The 18,558-nt window shown below is 42.1% G+C and overlaps 2 protein-coding genes across 3 annotated transcripts in view; both read right to left on the bottom strand.

Annotated features, from left to right (window-relative positions):
- The window catches only part of adarb1b (adenosine deaminase RNA specific B1b), a 103,245-nt gene extending 87,104 nt beyond the window's left edge, over positions 1–16,141 (bottom strand). Inside the window, exon 1 of one of the 2 annotated variants that reach the window (XM_070838246.1) lies at positions 15,981–16,141. The gene's annotated coding sequence lies outside the window, so the exon portion shown is untranslated. The remainder of the gene's footprint in view (positions 1–15,980) is intronic. The other variant, XM_070838245.1, reaches the window with a different exon arrangement.
- A 683-nt stretch (positions 16,142–16,824) lies between these two features.
- Positions 16,825–17,751, bottom strand: LOC139208632 (olfactory receptor 11H6-like). The gene has a single exon (XM_070838355.1). It carries the CDS (start codon positions 17,749–17,751, stop codon positions 16,825–16,827), a length of 927 nt encoding a protein of 308 aa, XP_070694456.1.
- Positions 17,752–18,558: the final 807 nt, after the last annotated feature.

The raw sequence follows: 18,558 nt of genomic DNA on the forward strand, positions 1-18,558 counted from the left end.
TTCCTCCTCTCCTCCCTTCCATTTCTCCCTTTGTCTTTTTCTCTTATCCATATGGCAGATTCCACCTCTTCCCCTCCCCCTGCCCTGCTACGCACTCTATTGAAATGGCCTCTCTCCCACACACAAACCCACGCTTGCTTGCACAAGCATCCCACATCCCCTGAGCCATGTCTTATTTACGGTTCGATTACTGCCGACCGCCCTCTAGGACGAACGACCTCCTCCGCCTCCTCTCTGCCTTGTGCCCAGATGTTGTTCAGATAATTAGGGGAAAACCTGTTTTGTCCACTGGGGTCATAACAACATTTGTGGCAAATGCAGCAAGAAAGGTGCAGCAGCAGCATCATCACAGCTCGAGTGTCGGAGGAGGAGAGGAGAAGGATGAAGCCTGACATCCATATGTGACCCCTGGCAGACGCAGCCATTTATCTAAAAACACACAGGAGCATTTTCAGAGATGGATACGCACAAAAAAATGCACCTCATACAGCACAGACACTACTGCAAATACAAAAAAACAAATCCCTGTGCAACACAGAAGTTAAGAGCAGAGGGCTCTGCAGCAAGTGCACACACACCTCCTCAGAACAAGGTAATGAAGTGTGCGCCAATGATTGAACAGAACCCCTGGGAGGCACAATACAGCACTATCCCTGCTAGAGAGGTGAGTAATAGGACTGCTACATCTTCCTTCCAAAAACCACTAGAGCTGCCTGCCTGCCTGCCTGCTGACGCAGTCCACTGGAGTCTGCAACACTCTGCTCTGCAGCCTGTAACAAGCGGGGAGGAAGCAAACCTCCTCTGTGGGACACAAACACCTCCTTCATATAGGCTGGTGAGGCAGCAGCCAGCCTTAATGTGCCATGCTTTTGATGAATATTAAGAGCCCTTTTCACTGCGCAGACTGTGGGTGTTCCATCAGGTCAGGGACGGTCACAAATGTTTTACAGACAAAGACGCTATTCACAAGTTCAGGGTTTCTCCTGTCGATCTAACTCAAAGGCGGCCTCTTATATTGAAAATTCCAACAATAAAGCATTTTTGCACCAACACTTGCGCTCCCCGAGCATCTGGCTTGGCATAAGACATCCCCGACATCATTTTTAAACATGAAGGCGCTCAGAAGCAGAGAACATCCATGGCGATGACTAACAGTGGGAAAAGGGGGGCACTGAAACTCCTCTCCAGTGGGGTGCCAGAGAGTGAGCACTATACTTTGGCGATAACTCTGCTTTGGTACCATCAGCAGGGGCAGAGTTAAGGACAAATGTTGTTACTTCCCCAAAAAGGTTACGTCTGCAAACAAAAGACACAACAGAGGAAAAGAAGAATAAATCGAGCCTACATGTGTTTTGACTCAGCAGGAAGAACATTAAATGAGAAAAGTTGATCTTAAGGAGAATAAATATTTAAAAGGATGTGCAAAATACAAGAGAGCCTTACTGCCTTGTATTCCATTATATGTTGAATTGTCACCTGGTGCCTGAACTTTGTGTTTTCCTTTACATTGACATTTCCATTACAAATTGATACAGAAAAAAGGCACAAATTGGTGCATAGAAATTCACCAGAATGCAGGAAATTATACTTGTATGTATCACAGTGAAGTCTTCAGATTCCTTATTTTCTCCAACCAACAGTCCAAAACCCAAAAGTACATATAGTATGTTCTTTTGAGTAGTAGGAATGAGAGTCTGGATAAGTGGCTGCAAAATGTTTTGTCGAAATCAGACCTGGTGGCAGCCATTTAGAACTACAAAATAGAAACAACCAACATAGTCAGTCTTCTTACTGATGGTCTCGCTTGTTAATGCAGATCATATAGAGGCTTTGGTATTCGATCGAGACTGTTTTATAACCTGTTGAAAATTCCCCATAGGAGGTTTAAGTTCAAGAATAAAATGAACCTTTGTCCGTGAGAGGGGGAACAGACTGCAGTGGATGGGATGTGTACGAATCCAAACAAAGCGCTTTGTGTTCAGCGGGCCAAGGGTACACGTTTGCAACAAAAGCGACAGCACAGCACAAAAACATTACTGCCCACTTGCCGCTGCGCTGCCACTTAAAAAGGCAGCACAACACTTCTGATGCATGTGCGTGCGGGTCATTGTTCAAACGCTGCCAGCCCAACAGGCCTGCCTCTCCACTGTGTCTATTTAGGCCATCGGGTCAGGTTACGACACGGCTCGATCGTTTCACCTAATTGAAAGACAATCATAGTGCTAAGTGCATTTTGTCCGATAATGACTTGGAGTCTCAAATACGAGGGCAGCCAATACGAACAAATGACCGCCGGTCGCCAACAACAATGACCCACATGATAAAATCAACATGAAGTTTCACAGCACTGACTCCATCGTTGTATGAGTCAGGTCACGGCCACTCTGCTGCTCTGACTTTCTGCTTTTTAAAAGAAATAACTGTTTGACTGACCTACTCTTTCAATTTCTATTTTTCTAAAATTACATCAGTGAAACTCAACACTTCTTGTAGACCTTTCAAATTAAAGGCCTACCAATAACTGGAAGGCTGGAATATTTTTAAAGTGAAAAATTAGCTGGAAGTGTAGAGTTGCATAACACAGATCGGGGTGGAACGAAAAGGTGAAAGGACTGGAATGATTTGATGATTAAAAAACGCTGAATTTCCACCAGGGAAAGTAAACAGAGCAGCAGAGACATGACTCTTCTTCTCTCCTTGGAATGTAGTGCTGTGAGTTTATCAAGACATCGGGGTAAACATGGAGGAGTTTGCATTGACTGTGAAGCAGGTGAAATCAGGAATACATGCCTGCGTCCAGTATAACCTCCAAATAAAGGCCTGGTTCCCTTTGCTGTTAAGGAAAAACAAACAAATTGAACAATCTATGGTATGTCATTTTGTTTTGTTTTGCACAGGCATGTCTTTCTGGAAAACCTTCTTGATTTTTTAAGGCGCCACCTTCAGCTACATCAGAGCTACTTGGATTCATGCCATCAGATTGAATGTCAGTATTTCTCACCATAAGTCTACCCTTTCATTTCAAGGCAATCACAAATAGACCACTGACTTTATGCTTCTAGCCTGTGGGATAAGAGTTTGATTTAATACTCTCCACGATACTCAGCTTTTCACTTAAGAAAAACAAAAGCTTTGTGCAAAAGCACACAACACACTTGCAGTTTTAATTACATACTGCAATTCAAGGTGTTGACGGAAATGTAAGACTCTTGAAGAAAAAAGCCATTAATAACAAGTTCAGCACCATGCAGTGCACATTTCAAAAGTGTAAGACTTGGAAGAGGTGCTAAAAACTCACACCTGCCTCTGGTAGAGCAGAACATCCTAATTTAGGCGCATCTTTCATCACCACTTGGTCGGAGTGAGACAGCGTGTTGCGAGAAATATTCGCAACCCTGGGAATAACAAGGAGCATGTGTGTCTGTGAGTGTGCGCGCGTTGGTCCGTGGAGAGATGTCTCTTAGGCGTACAAGCAGTCGAAAAAACTGACAAAAGGAAAAACCCAAAGTGACACTATAGAGGCCTTCTCACAGAGAAACAAACCACTGATGATTCATTTGATTCTCGAATTGCACGGATATTTCATTTTTTCTTATACTTCATTTCAGCTTGGCTGAAGAGGCGCCAACACAGGAAATAAAGAGGCCTATCAGTGTGAAAGAGTCTCATTTGACTGCAAGTGACGAACTTTGATGTGATCCTACTACTGACACACTTGTCAGAGGAGCAGTCCAAGGCTGAGAGCCAGAGCTGAACTGACAACACAGAGAGCGTGTGAGCCCAAAACTACTCCACAGCAAGACCACACTGGGAGTCTTACAGTGTAATTAAAACTTTATGAAGATTCCTGAAGAGAGGATATGAATTTGGTGGTGTCACACACAATTTAGATGAGTGCAATGATGTGGCTATACATGTATTAGGCCATGCGTTTCAGATACGAAGGTATGCTGTAAGCTTGTGGCAGCGGAGCAGTGTGCTGCTTCTGCAATACAACACTGAGCAAATAACATCAAGCCAATCTTTTGGATTTACACAATTCGATTTTACTTGTTGCGGTCAGGTTTCAATTCGAATGTCCAATCTCGACTGCAACAGACCAAAGTGGTGGACTAACCAACCTACCACACCATCCCTAGAAATAAAAAAGTACACATATGGATATGTGTGCATAGGATGAGGACCTATCCAGAAGATTATTCATTTCTTAATCAATATTTTTTAATCAGTATTTCATTCATTTCTAATGGGCAAGGAATCAGCTGATTGTGCAGACATTAAAACAAGCTTTCAGTATCAGTTCTTGTCAAACTGATTGTCTGAGAGCATCTATACCCACTGGTCTGGTCTATTAATTAGAGGGAAGTCCTTCACTGTGGCTGTCCCTGAAGGGAACTAGCAAAGGGAAATGTGTGCATAACCGAACTTCACAAATCACGTGATCAATCCTGGATTAAATCATTGAATCAGTTTTCTTTTTTATTCATTTATTTATTTATTTAAAATGGATCCACACTGTTGTACTGATGAAGAAAATCTATGTTGGTGCCATGATTTACTTTTGTAGAGAAAATGACCTGTACCTTTAGGCACGCGGAGACAGAAAACAGAGAACATTCCACTGTGACGTACACACATTTTCCACTGTTAGAAAAAAAAACTCCAGCGACTGAAAGACTTGTCCTAAGTATTCTCAGAATGAATGACGCACATTTAATTAATATCATGGCCAGCCAAGCGAGATTACTTTTGAATGGCATGGCGTCATTTGATCACGAGTGCTCCAGGTAAGACAGATCCACTCTTTCATGCCTTTGCCTGATCTTGTTCATATGAAGGTACCCAAACTTATGTATTTATATAAAGCACTTCATTTATTTCCAATAACTTAGTTTGTGTTTTGACAAATGTTTCTGAAAACACATGGAGTAGCACCGCTCCTGCATCACCACAGCGGTTTCTGTACAAGCACTGACACAAATTGCCCAGAGGTAGAACAAATCCTGACCTGTTTTATAGAAACAAAAGGGATCAAATTAAAATGTTCCCACTGAGTGAGCAGGGTACACAAATATGCCCCCATGGGCCAGCAGCACCTGCTGCGCTCTGCTCCCAGCAACCCCCCCGTTTCTCTGAACCATGTTTAGATCCACTGTAGCATCTCTATCACATCTAACAACACGTGACCTCAGAGAGACACTTGCTGCCTTATCCGCTGATTAGCATTTCAAAATATCAAGTTTGTTTGCTCTAACCTAAAGGTGCAACCATTAGCATGTTGGGCTAATTATCTTACTATTTACCCATTAGTAATGAGTGTTACTTCCAAGGAGCACATTACTAGCTCACTGGGTTAAACAGAAACTATCACAACAGCGACAGAAAAGCCCAATATGGGAGCAGGTCGGTCGGAATGTGGATGTTGCTGTGAGTGTGGAGCTTTTATCGCCCTTCGCTTTCTGAGCTTGCTATTGACTGCGTCACCCCTCTGTTACCTTAGGCTTGCTACCTTGGTAATGTCCAGCCACACAAAGTATGAGGGCAAGCATGCTGCATGGTGCACATGGTGAAAAAACAATGTCAGACAAATAAGCACATTCGCTAACTTTAGCCTTTTTAAAAAACGTTAACGTTCGCACTCGGAGACTCATCACTAGGAGTTTATGCTATTTACAGTAAGAGGTTAGAATGTTTGCTCGCATCAGCCTTTTAAATAATGTTAAGATACTAAGATACTGAGAACTGATCCGGCTTGGGACCAACCCTCTGTCCCCATCTCTTCCTCGCCCAATTTCTGTGTGCAGTCAGGCTCAGTTTTAGGGGTGAAGTCACAATTTAATTTGACACAAATCTTGTTTAAATACAAGTCGGCTGGAAACATAAAAAAAAAAAAACATCCATTGGAGGACTCGTGGAGCCGACGTTAGCCTGATAAACTCTGCCAGTGGTTGACAGTTGCCTGTGAGAAATTGGAAACCTGCTTTTATTAAATCTGTTTGAAATCAAGGACTCATTGCTTCATGTGTTACTAAGCATTCTGAGTAAACTGCATTAAAAGCTCACACGGGGCCTCCACAGGTAGTTAACTGGTGGTGTTCACAGACTTCAAAGGGGCCTTCAGGGAGTCCTCTACTTGCCACATCAAAAACATCATAAAATCACTGACTTATCAATATCAACAGTGGGCTCTGTAACAACACAGGTTTTGCTCAGTTCTGAAATTTCATAGCCATAATAACACAGAGTGCTTGGGCCTGGTTCGTTCATAAAGGGCATTTAGCCAGAAGGTATAGTGGTTAATTGAGGAAGTGTATCTCAGTCTACCAGGCTTGACCTCTCCACCCTGAGTCACTCCAGGACACACAAAAACAATCTACTGGCTAAATCTGAGCTTCATTAACCCTTTCGAACGGGTGCGCTGAAGCGAGCTCCCCAGGACAGCGCACTAAAAGGCACTCTATTTTTCTTAATCCTGCTCCTCCTTTTCCTTCTATATATAGCCATATCACCAAGGGCTCTGTGCAGAGCTCCATAGAACATGGAGGACGAGAAGGAAACGGAGAAGGTTGATGAATATGAAAAGGACGAGCGAGCGGAGGAGAGGCGCGCTTCATTCATTTATCCAGCTGCAGACTCTCTTCAGATATTCCAAACTTTAAAGAACAATTCCTTGTTCACGGGCAGAGGATTTAGTGTCTGACTGTACCTTCTGTAAAAGCGCAAGGCCGTGGAGCAGAGTAGAGCTTATAAAACAAGAAAAGAGTGTTTTCACAGCTACTCCATGTGGCCTGCATTATTGATGGGCTTAGCCTAATCCACTGTGAATACATGTACAGCCACATCATGACACAATCCATGTTTCCTGGGGTGATACACACACAGCGAACGGCGATGACGTGAACCTTTGTGCAGATATCTGCTCCCGTGCATATGTCCACAAAGCCTGCCTGAGACAGTGGTGCTGAGGCACATAGCAGACATGGCAGCCCACTATAGCCATACCCTGGGGCCCTGGGGCTTCTTCTTCAGTATGCCGGAGATCTACTGAAAGCTCATGTAAAGGCAATGACAGGTACACTTATGTCTTAAGTATAAATACATCTGGGAGAGATGAAGAGCAGGGGGAGAGCGGGGCTGTCCTCCCACAGCTGGAAAAGGATGTGAAAGGGCAAAAGGGTTGTTCAAAACAATACTGAGTCCGGTTGTTTCTGTGTTTAAATACACATCTGTATTTAAAGTGAGAATCATATCTCCTGTGTTTAAATGCTTTATGATAGGTGTAAACCTTCACTTATGTTGCCCCTCTTCCGTTTCAGTTTCATTCATCGACTTCAGCTCGTTTCAGTTATTGGCTTCAGTTGTTGCAAAGTTGCTCTAATCACATTACGCTCATCTTACAAAGTTTTAGGCTTACCGTGCACAAAGTGAAGGGGAGACGAAGTGGAAGGAAAAATAGATATTGACTTGGGGAAACAGCGCAACAATAATCAGAGATCTCTGTAGGACTATCTACGTATTCATAAGTTTTCTATGACCCCAGTGAGTTCAACTAATGCCTGCTTACCACTTTGTTTCCATGATCGCAACAGCCCTGGCAACACTTGAGCATATTAGCTGTGTAAGGCTTTTAGTTCACCAAAACTTAACAAATCACTGTGCTGCTCTTATTCCTTTGTGACAACAGGAACACATTTCACATGTTGTCATGGACTTAGTTCCATTATCTCTGATTATCTTACAGTAAGAGCCAGGTTTTGTAGCGCAGCCTCCGGTAAAGCATGTTGAGGGACATATCACAATATAATGTAGGTGCAGAGTCAGTTGCTTGATTGAAAATAAAAAATTAAATGTTTATAACCTGCGGCGAAGACTTTTAACCCCTGCCTACTTTAGTGGAGCAGCTGTGTGGCCACAAAGTTGTGGCTGGACCATTTAAATGTGAAGAAGAGAAGAAAGAGAGCATGAATATTCAGCAAGACGCACCTCAACCAGCAAAGGTTAGGGAACATAAATAAACATTCTGACCCTTCTACAATCCAAATACTTTATATTCCACGATATGAAATCATGAATATGAAATTGAATAATACGGAATGCTGAGCGTACGCATTTAGGCATTTAATGAAAAATGTAATAAGACATTATGGTACATGTCCGCTCAAAGACTAACAACAGACTAGCTGGGCTCATCTGTGTAGCATCTCTCCTTCCTCTGAGTGGTCCAGGCAACTACGGCCAAGCGTAGTCGTGGTGGTGTTACGGAGGCCTTGTCCTGCCCTTTGTAGCGCTAACGTGTGCGCCTGTATGCGTGTGTGTGTGTGTGTATGGAAGGCATTGACTGTTATGTCACATTCACGCTCTGATGCTAACCTTGTCTGGCATGTGCATTAGCCCTTTCTTCTGTTTTCAGAGGAACTCATCTCCAGCAAAAGTGAAAAGAATTCCCTTAAAAATATAAAACTAAAAAAAAAAGATGGTGCAAAGGGTCCTTCTATTCACATCATGCCGTTTGCGCTCACTCACCACAGTGCATCCTCCGACGTCTACACCATTAGAAGTTGTTTTCCAAAAAGTAAAGTGATGCATTATGCATTCACGAGTGTGTCACAGTCTTTATATATATGTATGTGTGTGTGTGTGTGTATATATGTATATATGTATATGTATATATATATATATGTGTGTGTGTGTGTGTGTGTGTGTGTGTGTGTGTATATATATATATATATATATATATATATATATATATATATATATATATATGTATATGTATATGTATGTATGTGTATATATGTATATACACACACACTGCATGAATAATGGCCACAACCTGCGGCTTCCTGCTCACCACAATTTGGTGACAGGGGTGATGGGGCGGCATTGATGTGGCTCCCCTCAGGGAAGTGCAGAATGTCTCAGTCAAGCAAGTCGGGGTCAAGTTGCTCTATCTGCACAAGCCCCTTCCCCACACCACCATTAAAATCCTGCAGCCTGCCGTCCTGTAGTTAAGTATGTTCAGAAAAATCCTCTACTTGGGCTTCTGATTCTGCATCTTATTTTGAAAAGTCTAAGATTGCTTTGGCAGGGAGTCGCTGCCCACTCTGGAGCCCTATAGCGGAGCGTGGCACGAAGGAGGAGGTCTGATTCACAAGCGCTGGGTGCGTGACACAGCAAGAGGGAATGGGTAAACGCCTCTGCACGTGACGCGCTCTTTTTTTAAATATATTTTTATCTTTTGGTCTGAAATGCAAAGTGCACTTAACATGGCATGCCTTGCAGGTCAAAGGGAACTCAGAAGAATAAATTAGTTACTGCACTTTGTACTGACAAATGGCACGACAGATGAGTCAAAATGCTACAAAATGCAAAAAAGTCCTCAGCAGATATTTACGTTCCTTCTTTCCACCAGACAAACTTTAACCTTTTACCGGAAAATGTGGTGAATTAAAAGTGCAGCACTGGCGGTGAACAGAAGGGGCCCATCGATTGGTTGAGGAGTAGGTAGAATTTCAGTCAACCAGGATTGTTTGTGGTTGATTACAGCGCTAGAAAACACATCCAGGGTTAAGTCAAAAACGTGCTGTAGCAGCTATGGTAAATAATAAACCATCGCAAAAAGTGTTTTGTTAATTGCATCAAACAATTTCATATAATATCCTACATAAAGCTAAGCTAAGCATTCTGCAGTATGATGGGAGCGCAAAGCCTTGGAGACAGCTCTGTTCAAACCATCATTATATCTGTGCAGCACACCATAGATAAATTCATAGCCTTGACCATTTACTTTCCAGTGGTTTGTAATTCTAATTAAGACAGGCAACCACAACTGCCTAACAGTCTAACAAGTACATAAAAACATCATAATATGCATATTTTATATATATATATATATATTGTACACAACTGTGACTCTATGTAACATACTTTGCAAGATATTCAATATAACCCAGTTCAAGGGGTTCTTTGACACAGAACTGTAGGTCATAGCTAGTTACAGTAGCCTAGAGCAAACATTATCCACAACAGTATGTTTTACACTGACTGATTAATTGATTGAAACTGGCCACTCGTGTAAAATTAAGTCACCAATCAATTTCTGTTCTAATTTGCAATAGGTGGGGAACAGCGGTACTGTAAGGCTATTTCTCACAGTCGCAGTGAAACGACAAGGTCATCTGTGCCTTGTTATTCTGTCGCGAAGATGTGAAACACACATGGACTCGATGGTACCCACGTGGACCGTATACAATTCTTCCTTTCAAGCAGAGTGGGACGAAGAGTTTTACGACGCCTTTCAATCATCCGCATATCCACACAGGTCACTGTCTCTTCAGAATTCACATAAAAGAACGATAACAAATCAGAGTGTGATCACATGAAAATTGCATTTGTTCATTCTCCACCCTACTCCTTTGCAGAGATATCGAGGTGCGTGACTGCAGGACATAAAGCAACAAAAGCCCATGGGAGATTTTGATTAACTCCAAAGTTTGACTAAAGCCCCTGAAAACGTCTGTGTTTTTATACAAAACATTATGCACTCATAACTAAATTAGCAACAATCAACAGTTCATTCAAAAAATGAGAAGTCATCTAACCCACGTCAGGACTGTGCGGTTTCATGAGATTTGATTGACAATGACAACCCAAAATCTGTCATCAGACTCTGATTTAAATGTTGCTAAATCCTGATTGGTGAAGGGGATGTAACTCACTTCACCTTTGTCCCGCCCTCTACAACTCCAACTCATTGAGAAGACCTTAGAATGAAATATTAAAAAAAGAGACAACTGAAATCTCAAATGTGAAATGATGTAGGATTCCATTACTGACAGAAAGAAGCCAGTTGAGGAAACTCAGTTTTTAGAGCCTTTAAACATGTTGTCACGTGTTGTCTAAAGGCATTTTTTTTAAAATCTCTGAACTGATAGCAGTTTATTCATTTACAATCTACCCGTGATGAGTTGTAAAAGAACAACAAAAAGAACGTTTCTCATATTTGGTATTGGGCAACTCAAAAAAGACGGGACAGGAAGGTGGGAAGACTGCCAACAGTCACACAGGACTGACTGGTTGATGCAACATCATGAAACATTAGCTGATATTTACCGAATCCAATAAGTAAGTGAGAGAAAAGGCGACAGGATGCCTGGTGTGTTTCAGGAAAAGCACACAGGACAAAGGATGAATAGTCAGCCAGATATGGCACGCAAGTGGCCGCTGATAAGGAACACACAGGGGAAGTCGGGCGAGGCAAATGCAATCATTTGAAACAGCTTAAAACTGCTGTTAAAAAATGGGAATAATGTTAAATCACACTGTAGAGGGACCCACTTATAATTAGAACACTGTTAATTGAAGAGCAACACATCGCTGCAGACAGGCAGCTTGTTTGCATCCTCATTAGCGTTTATGAAATTGTTCTTGACACCTCCTATAATCACTTTTTAGCTAAGAGAAGTCAAATTAGCTAAACGTGCTCCTACTAACCTTGCAATAACACTAGAGTGACATTTGTTTTTGCAGCACTGGCACTACCCTGCTGGAGAAAGCAAATATGCATCCAGTGTGCAGGAAGCCAGAGCAGTTTTATTTCACCCAAACTATGCATTCAAATATTTTGCTTGCAAACAGTTACTGGCCAGTCTAGCAGACAGTCCTCTCCCCAAAGGGACAATCTGGCCAAATTCGGTGCTTGGCAGGTGTTCATTTCGTCTGCAAACACCTGAATGCCTGATAGTGTGACAATCGCTGAACACCCAAACCAGCTACTATAGACACTGGCAGGGGAAAGCAAAGTTACACAAACATGACGTGCCCTTTCTCTGAAGGCAGACTATCAATTTAAGAGGTCATGTTTAGGTCAGTAATCATGTATTTCTTGTAGGCCATTGCTTGCTGCGGGTAAAGTACCTGCATTAGAGAAACAGAGTAGTAAGATGTTTATCCTGCAGCTTATGACCGTTATCTTATCTTATCACACGACTGACATTGAGCCCCTGTCATTTCCTTCAGATGTGTCTCCTCATCAGCCCACAAATCCTGAGCAAACGCTCAGGATTTCTTTTTATGGTGCCTTATCCCCATGATGTAGCAATGGGGCTCAAACAACACTGTCCTCTGGGCAGGGAACATATGGATCAGTGACAGAAGAAGCTACGTCCTCGTGGGACTGCGTGAAGGTGGTGGCTGTGGTTTTATTTGCCTCGTGGCGGCTTCTCTGCTGCTGCTGCTGCTGCTGCTGCTGCTGCATGGGTCCACTACCAGAGCCAGCACAGCACCTCAGCTGGATGCAGCTTTCCTGAGATGGCACAATGCAGCAAAACTGAGTGAATTTCACTCACACACACACACACACACACACACACACACACACACACAGGATCAGTAAACTTGTCACCTCAGCAAGTGGAGCAGTGCTGCAGCACTTTTATGAAATATACAGTAAGGCCTCGAGTAGCCGCCCCTTCAACTTAGTTTCAATCAGTGTTTTGTGAAGGCTGCCACGGACAGTGTTTTGTTTCAGCTAAGAACTGCAACAGGATTTTGCACCACCTCAATGACTCCCCTCAACTCAGCAAATCAGCAAAATGGCTTTACTCCACAAAGTTGCAAATTCAATCATTCCGCATAAATTCTCCTGACGAAAAACAAGTGTTTGTCAGCGAAATGCCTCTCCTGCATAGTTTTTTTTTTTTTTTCTTCTGCAAAACAATCTAACTATGCTGCATTGCTTCAAGGAAAATGTGAGTATTTGTCACTTCTTGGGGCCAAATCTCACACCCCACCACTAAATTGGAAGGGAGGTTCCCGTTGGGAGTGGGGCACCCTCTAAGGGAAACACCGCTCGACTCTAGAGCAAATGTTGAATGCTGGGACATTACACTCATTCATTATTTCAAACTGTTTAGCATCGGGACAGTGAAAAACACACACACCACAAACGTCCACTATGAGCACAGTATGTTCCTGACTTTTTTTCTGGCTAATATGACTCAATAAAGTATCTCAGAAGCTTCACCATTTGGGACAGTAGGTTGAATGGCTGATGGCACGACTGCATGCTTTCAAACAAGCACTTGCGGCCCACCCTTCAACCCCTCAAGCTCCAGGGATCCATCCCACACTACTCCAAAGACACACAGTGAGACTAGGGGGCTGAAAATAAACTGTATCTTGCCAGCAATTTGACGAGTAAACAGACTTTTGGGGAGATGTAAAAGCCTGTCTTAGCTGTGGCTCACAGGTATCACACACAAACACTTGGAAGTCTTGTTGTTGCTGCTGAAGCCTTGTGTTACGGGAAACAGCCCTGTCTGAGCGTGAGAGTGTGTGCTGAGGTAGAGACACATACTGTTCACTATTCTCATCATGGCGCAAGTTAGTGGGTACATTTTTATTGCCGTTAGCTGATTTATTGCGCTCGACTTTAAGACATTAAAAGCGTTACTGCAATGATAATCTTTAAGCATTTTCTATATCCAGTCCTTTTGAGCATTAAAACTCTTGATGAGACCAAAACTTTGTAAAGACGCATTTAGTACCTTTGAAGGGAAGATTGCATGTTTTTTTTATTTGTGATACGACATCAAGGCTGCAGCGTTTGTTCTACCAAGAGCCAGACTGATTTATCTGTTGATATTAACAAACAGACAGGGCTCTACAGGGCGAGCATTTCACTCACATATGCAGGGGGAGATGTGAGTGTGTTATTGTAAATAATTAATAAATTAAGTGGATCAATTTACGGTTCTGAATAAGGACCTTCTGCATTTGGAGCAAGTAGCTCAATTGGAGAATAAGGTTTGTCAAAGTAGGCGATTGTTTTGACGCTGAACAACATTTGATATTTTCTCCTGTTTCTGTGTTCTGAACCTACAGATGTAAACTGGATGTTTTGGGATTTGCTGATTTATGATTTTAGGAACATTCATGAAGCACAATGCATCCCTGTCCGTTTTGAGGCCACCAGTAAATCTTATGTTTCAAAATTCCTTAGTAATTTGCTGATTCGGAGAGTTTGCCACTGCGCCTTATGCATAATGTATGTTTAATGTTTAATATTTTATGTTTAAAAAGAAATGCATTCATTCTTTTTTTTTCTTTTTTTAAATGCCCCTTAATTGTCACCTCTGCTCCTAAATAAATGTAAACATGGAGCTCTGACAGCAATGCAAAGGATGAGCTTGACTGTTTGAGGTGCTTTAGAAACAGTGAAGCGACCAGAGGACTGAATAAACGTTTCCTCAACCGCCAAGCGGCAAACGGTGCTCACAACTCCTAAATGATAAAGGGATGATTCATCAAAAATATGTATCCAGTGTAAGTTTATATTAGAGCTGAAATGATTAATTGATTAGTTGATCAACAATAAAAAAATTATTATTTTAGATATTTATTTATTGTATATACATATAATAATATGTATTTATATAATAATAATAATAATAATAATAATAATAATATTAATAATAAATGTCTACATTTTATTTTATAATCATACATTATTATTTTGAAAATCAAATAATCGTTTAAGTTACTTTTCAAGCAGGATTGCCAAAACCTTTCCGGTCCTTAAATGTAAGGATTTGCTGCTTTTCTCTTTTTTTTTATATCACTGAACACTGAATCTCTGTTTTTGGACTGTTGGTCAAATAAAATAAAACATTTGGAGGCATCACCATGACCTGTGGGAATAGACCAAACAATTCAGAGAAAATAACTGGTGGATTAATTTGTTATTAAAATAATCATTAGTTGCAGCCCATATATACCTATATTTATTTATCTAATTATCCCCCCACGTATTGATATTGGGATCTTTCTCAACAATCAGCATCAGTCAGGCTGTAGCTTTGCCTCCAGCTGTTCCAAAACTTCTGATAGGTCATCTGACTGGGCTCTGGGTCACACTCTGAGTGCACCACATAATGCTCTGTTGGCAGAGCTCTAACGGTGGCTGACTGACTGATGGATCGGTGCCCTCCTACGGCCACAGAACACACTTGGCGACGGACGACGGCCACGAAAGGATTCTGCTGAAACTTTGCATCAAAAATGAGCCTTTGGGAGCAAACTGGGACGAAGGGTCACTCAGGGGGAAACTGGTGGCTCCATCTGGAGGTGAGCAATGTGTCAGGGGAAAAAAAAAAAAAAAAAAGAAACCTTTCGAGAAAATACCTGAGCTGAAAATGACACAGGAAAAGCACCTTCTGGCTGCTTTCTGCCCCTGCATGACACAGGCGTGCAATAGTGCCGGAGCGCTCACATGTTCGTGTGAGAAACTTCCCTCTCTGTGCCTGCAGAGAGGGTGCACACCGTTACTGCAAATCCACCTCAAGCAATAGGGGGAATCACATGAAATGACTTTTGAATAATCCAGTTATTACACTTCTGGGGCAGGGCATCACTTCCTGAGCAGCTTCCACAGGACAGCAGCATCTCTGTGCACCTTGTGCGTGCGTGCAGCCTACGTCTTGTCTTTCCTCCTCTCCTCCCCGTCCAGCGGGGCTGTGACAGCAGACGCCAGATCAGATGTGAACAGTGGCATCCGTACCTGCATCAGCACCTGGATCTGTTGCAGCAGCAGCAGCAGCAGCAGCAGCAGCAGCTAGCATAGCGGTAACGTTACTGGGTCTGTGCGGGCTACAGGATGCGGGCTCCCGGGGAGACCTTCACGGGCACCGCTGACAGGGTAAAGCTGAGGTTAAACATGACAGCCATAAATCCCTCTGTCGCGCTTCACACACACACACACACACACACAAGGTAATTTCACAAAGCGTACGTGGATACGAGAGCGTATTTTGGTGGAGCAGCGATGTCATTTAGCCCGGCGAGTCCTCCCGTCTGCGCTGCTCTGGAGAATTACAGCCTAATATTACATAAACACAACCGGAACCCAAATCATATTAGCAAACCCCGTGTGTTTCATCCCCCGCAGCCAGCCCCCCAAAATAACACGCCAACAGCCTACTCACGCTTCGGCTGCAGACGGGAAGTCAGGACATCCGGATGCGGTGAAATGTCCGCCACTCCACTTCAAAACACCGACGGGTGTTTTGCTCCGTGTCGTCGCTGGCGTTGGAGAAAAATGAACACGGGCTGAGAGCCGTGGAGCGGTCGCATGTACTGCAGTGTTTCACAGTCTCCTGTCGTCGGCCCTCTTCTTCTTCTTCTGCTTCACCTGGCTGAAGGAGACGGCGCGCTACCGCCGCCCGGTGGCGCGGAGGAGGAGCGCAGCTGCGTCCCAGAGACTCAATAAAACACAGACTAGTGAGGCAAGGCAGTTTTGTTTATTGTGTTGTGTTCAAAGTGCCTTACAGGGGCATAAGACACAATAAAAACAAGAAGCAGAAACATTCAAATTAGATGAATAAAAACTACACGATAAAAGCACAAGCAAATGAATAGTTAAAGTTTAAGGGAGGATGCATTGTAAGACAAGCATGTGGGTAAATAATTGTAGATTACAGTGTGTAAGAATTTTTAAGGTGCACATGTACACGCACCCCAAACTAGGCAATTACTTTAACACTTTAAATAACCACATCAGAAAGCAGAAATTACACAAATGAGCACGCACTTAATGTGATTCAATGAAATGCAAACTTTCATTTAAAACCATACCAAGCAAACATTTGCTGATTGTTACGTCTGCAGAATTTTCATTCTGCTTTGCATACAACTTCAAAATATACACTCAGGATTTTTTATATCTTTTACATGAATCTAACATAGCCAAGATCTTTGGCTCTGAGAGCACTGACACTTGAGTGTCGTTCGTTTGTAAGAGGATAAAGAAAGTGTGCAGAGGCATACACACTACCTAAATCTAACATATACAAAACCCAGAATCCTCTTACGAATTTTGGTCAATTTAAAACCATAAATCAAAGGATTCATAAGAGGAGGTACAACAACTAATTCTACTGCAATAAAATTTAGAAAATGTTGAGGTAAATCCTTGGAACCATACCATATCTGCATAATATCAAAAAGTATAGTCACAAAAAAAGTGACCAAGGAAATTAAATGCGGCACACATGTTTGCATGAACTTTGCCTTGTTTTCTCTCGAATTCACACAAGTTTTGATGACATACATGTAGGACCACAGTATAAAAACAGCATGAAATACATAAATGAGTATCGTTGTGTATGCAACTGTGCTGTTAACAGTGGTATCAGCTGGAAAACAAGCAAGTTTAACAATAATCCAATTCACACAATACAGTCTGGCAATATATGGGCTGCACAACTTTAATCTAGATGTTAGTAAAATATTTGTGCTGATGATGCAGAAAGGCATTATCCAAGAGAAACAAGCCAACTTTAAGACTCTTTGCTTTGACATGATAGAGTGGTACTTCAGTGGGCGACATATAGCCACATATCTGTCATATGCCATCACTGACAGAATAGACAGATCACTGCAGGCAAATGAGTACATTACTAGAGCCTGAACAAGGCATCCAGAATAAGAGATGACATGAACAGGAGAAAGCAGATCCCACAGAAACTTGGGGTAGAAACCTGCTGTCCCATAAAGTCCATTCATGCAAAAAGCACATAGTAGAATATACATCGGTTCATGGAGGCTTTTGTCCAAGATGATGGTCACAACAACAGAAGCATTTGCCAGCAAAGTGGACCAGTAACACAGTAAAGTGAGAGAGAAAAGAGTAAATCGGTGGTCCCTTGTTTCTTTTAAACCTGAAAGAAAAAACAGGAAAGAACCGTTGTCCATCATGGTGAGGAAACTTGTTGCTTTGTCTTTGTGAAGGGTAACTCAGTCCCTAAATGTCTCTTTTCTTTTCTCATTAGTTATATCTTGCCTGACAACATCGGCACACATGCTGGGAATTCAAGCCAGCCAATCAGCTTTCACCACCCACCTACAACCTTTAAGCTCTGTGCAAAGTAACTGGAGAGGGGAATTTTACAACAACAATTTTCCACTTCCTGTATATCCAAATTTTCAGATTTCAATTCAGGCATATTTATGTCACTTTCATAGCCATGGATGAACCGTGCTAGTATAATAATCTAGTTACCAATATCTGCTTTAGTCTTCCATTTACATGGCTTATCCAAACTCCTCCTCACAAATGACAGGTGTGGCTGAATTATTACCAAAAGTCACTTCCTTCTTGCTTCTGTTTTTTCAACAAACTTGACTATGTACTCAAATATTTTATCTTCTAATGAGTGGTGTTCAGATTTTACCACTAATTCCCCACCCCCATATATGTACCATATTCCAGGGACCAGTGCCAGCTTTGCATTCTATTTTATTTTAATCACGACATTGATGGTCTTGATATCAAGAGCACTGCCATCAAATGCATTACATTGAAATATAGATATACTGAGTTGTATGTTGTGTAAAATGAAAGAAGGATGCCACTATCAAATTGTAGTATCCTTCTGTGTCTTTCTCTATTCATGCATACCGCTAGCATGCACATTCATTTTTAAATGCAAATTCCCGCTTTATGGATGGAATTTTTCAAATTTTGTATCTTGACTTGAAACTATTAATAATTAAGATTTGCAT

This window comes from Pempheris klunzingeri, chromosome 10 (assembly GCF_042242105.1).
Source record: "Pempheris klunzingeri isolate RE-2024b chromosome 10, fPemKlu1.hap1, whole genome shotgun sequence".
NCBI lineage: Eukaryota > Metazoa > Chordata > Actinopteri > Acropomatiformes > Pempheridae > Pempheris > Pempheris klunzingeri.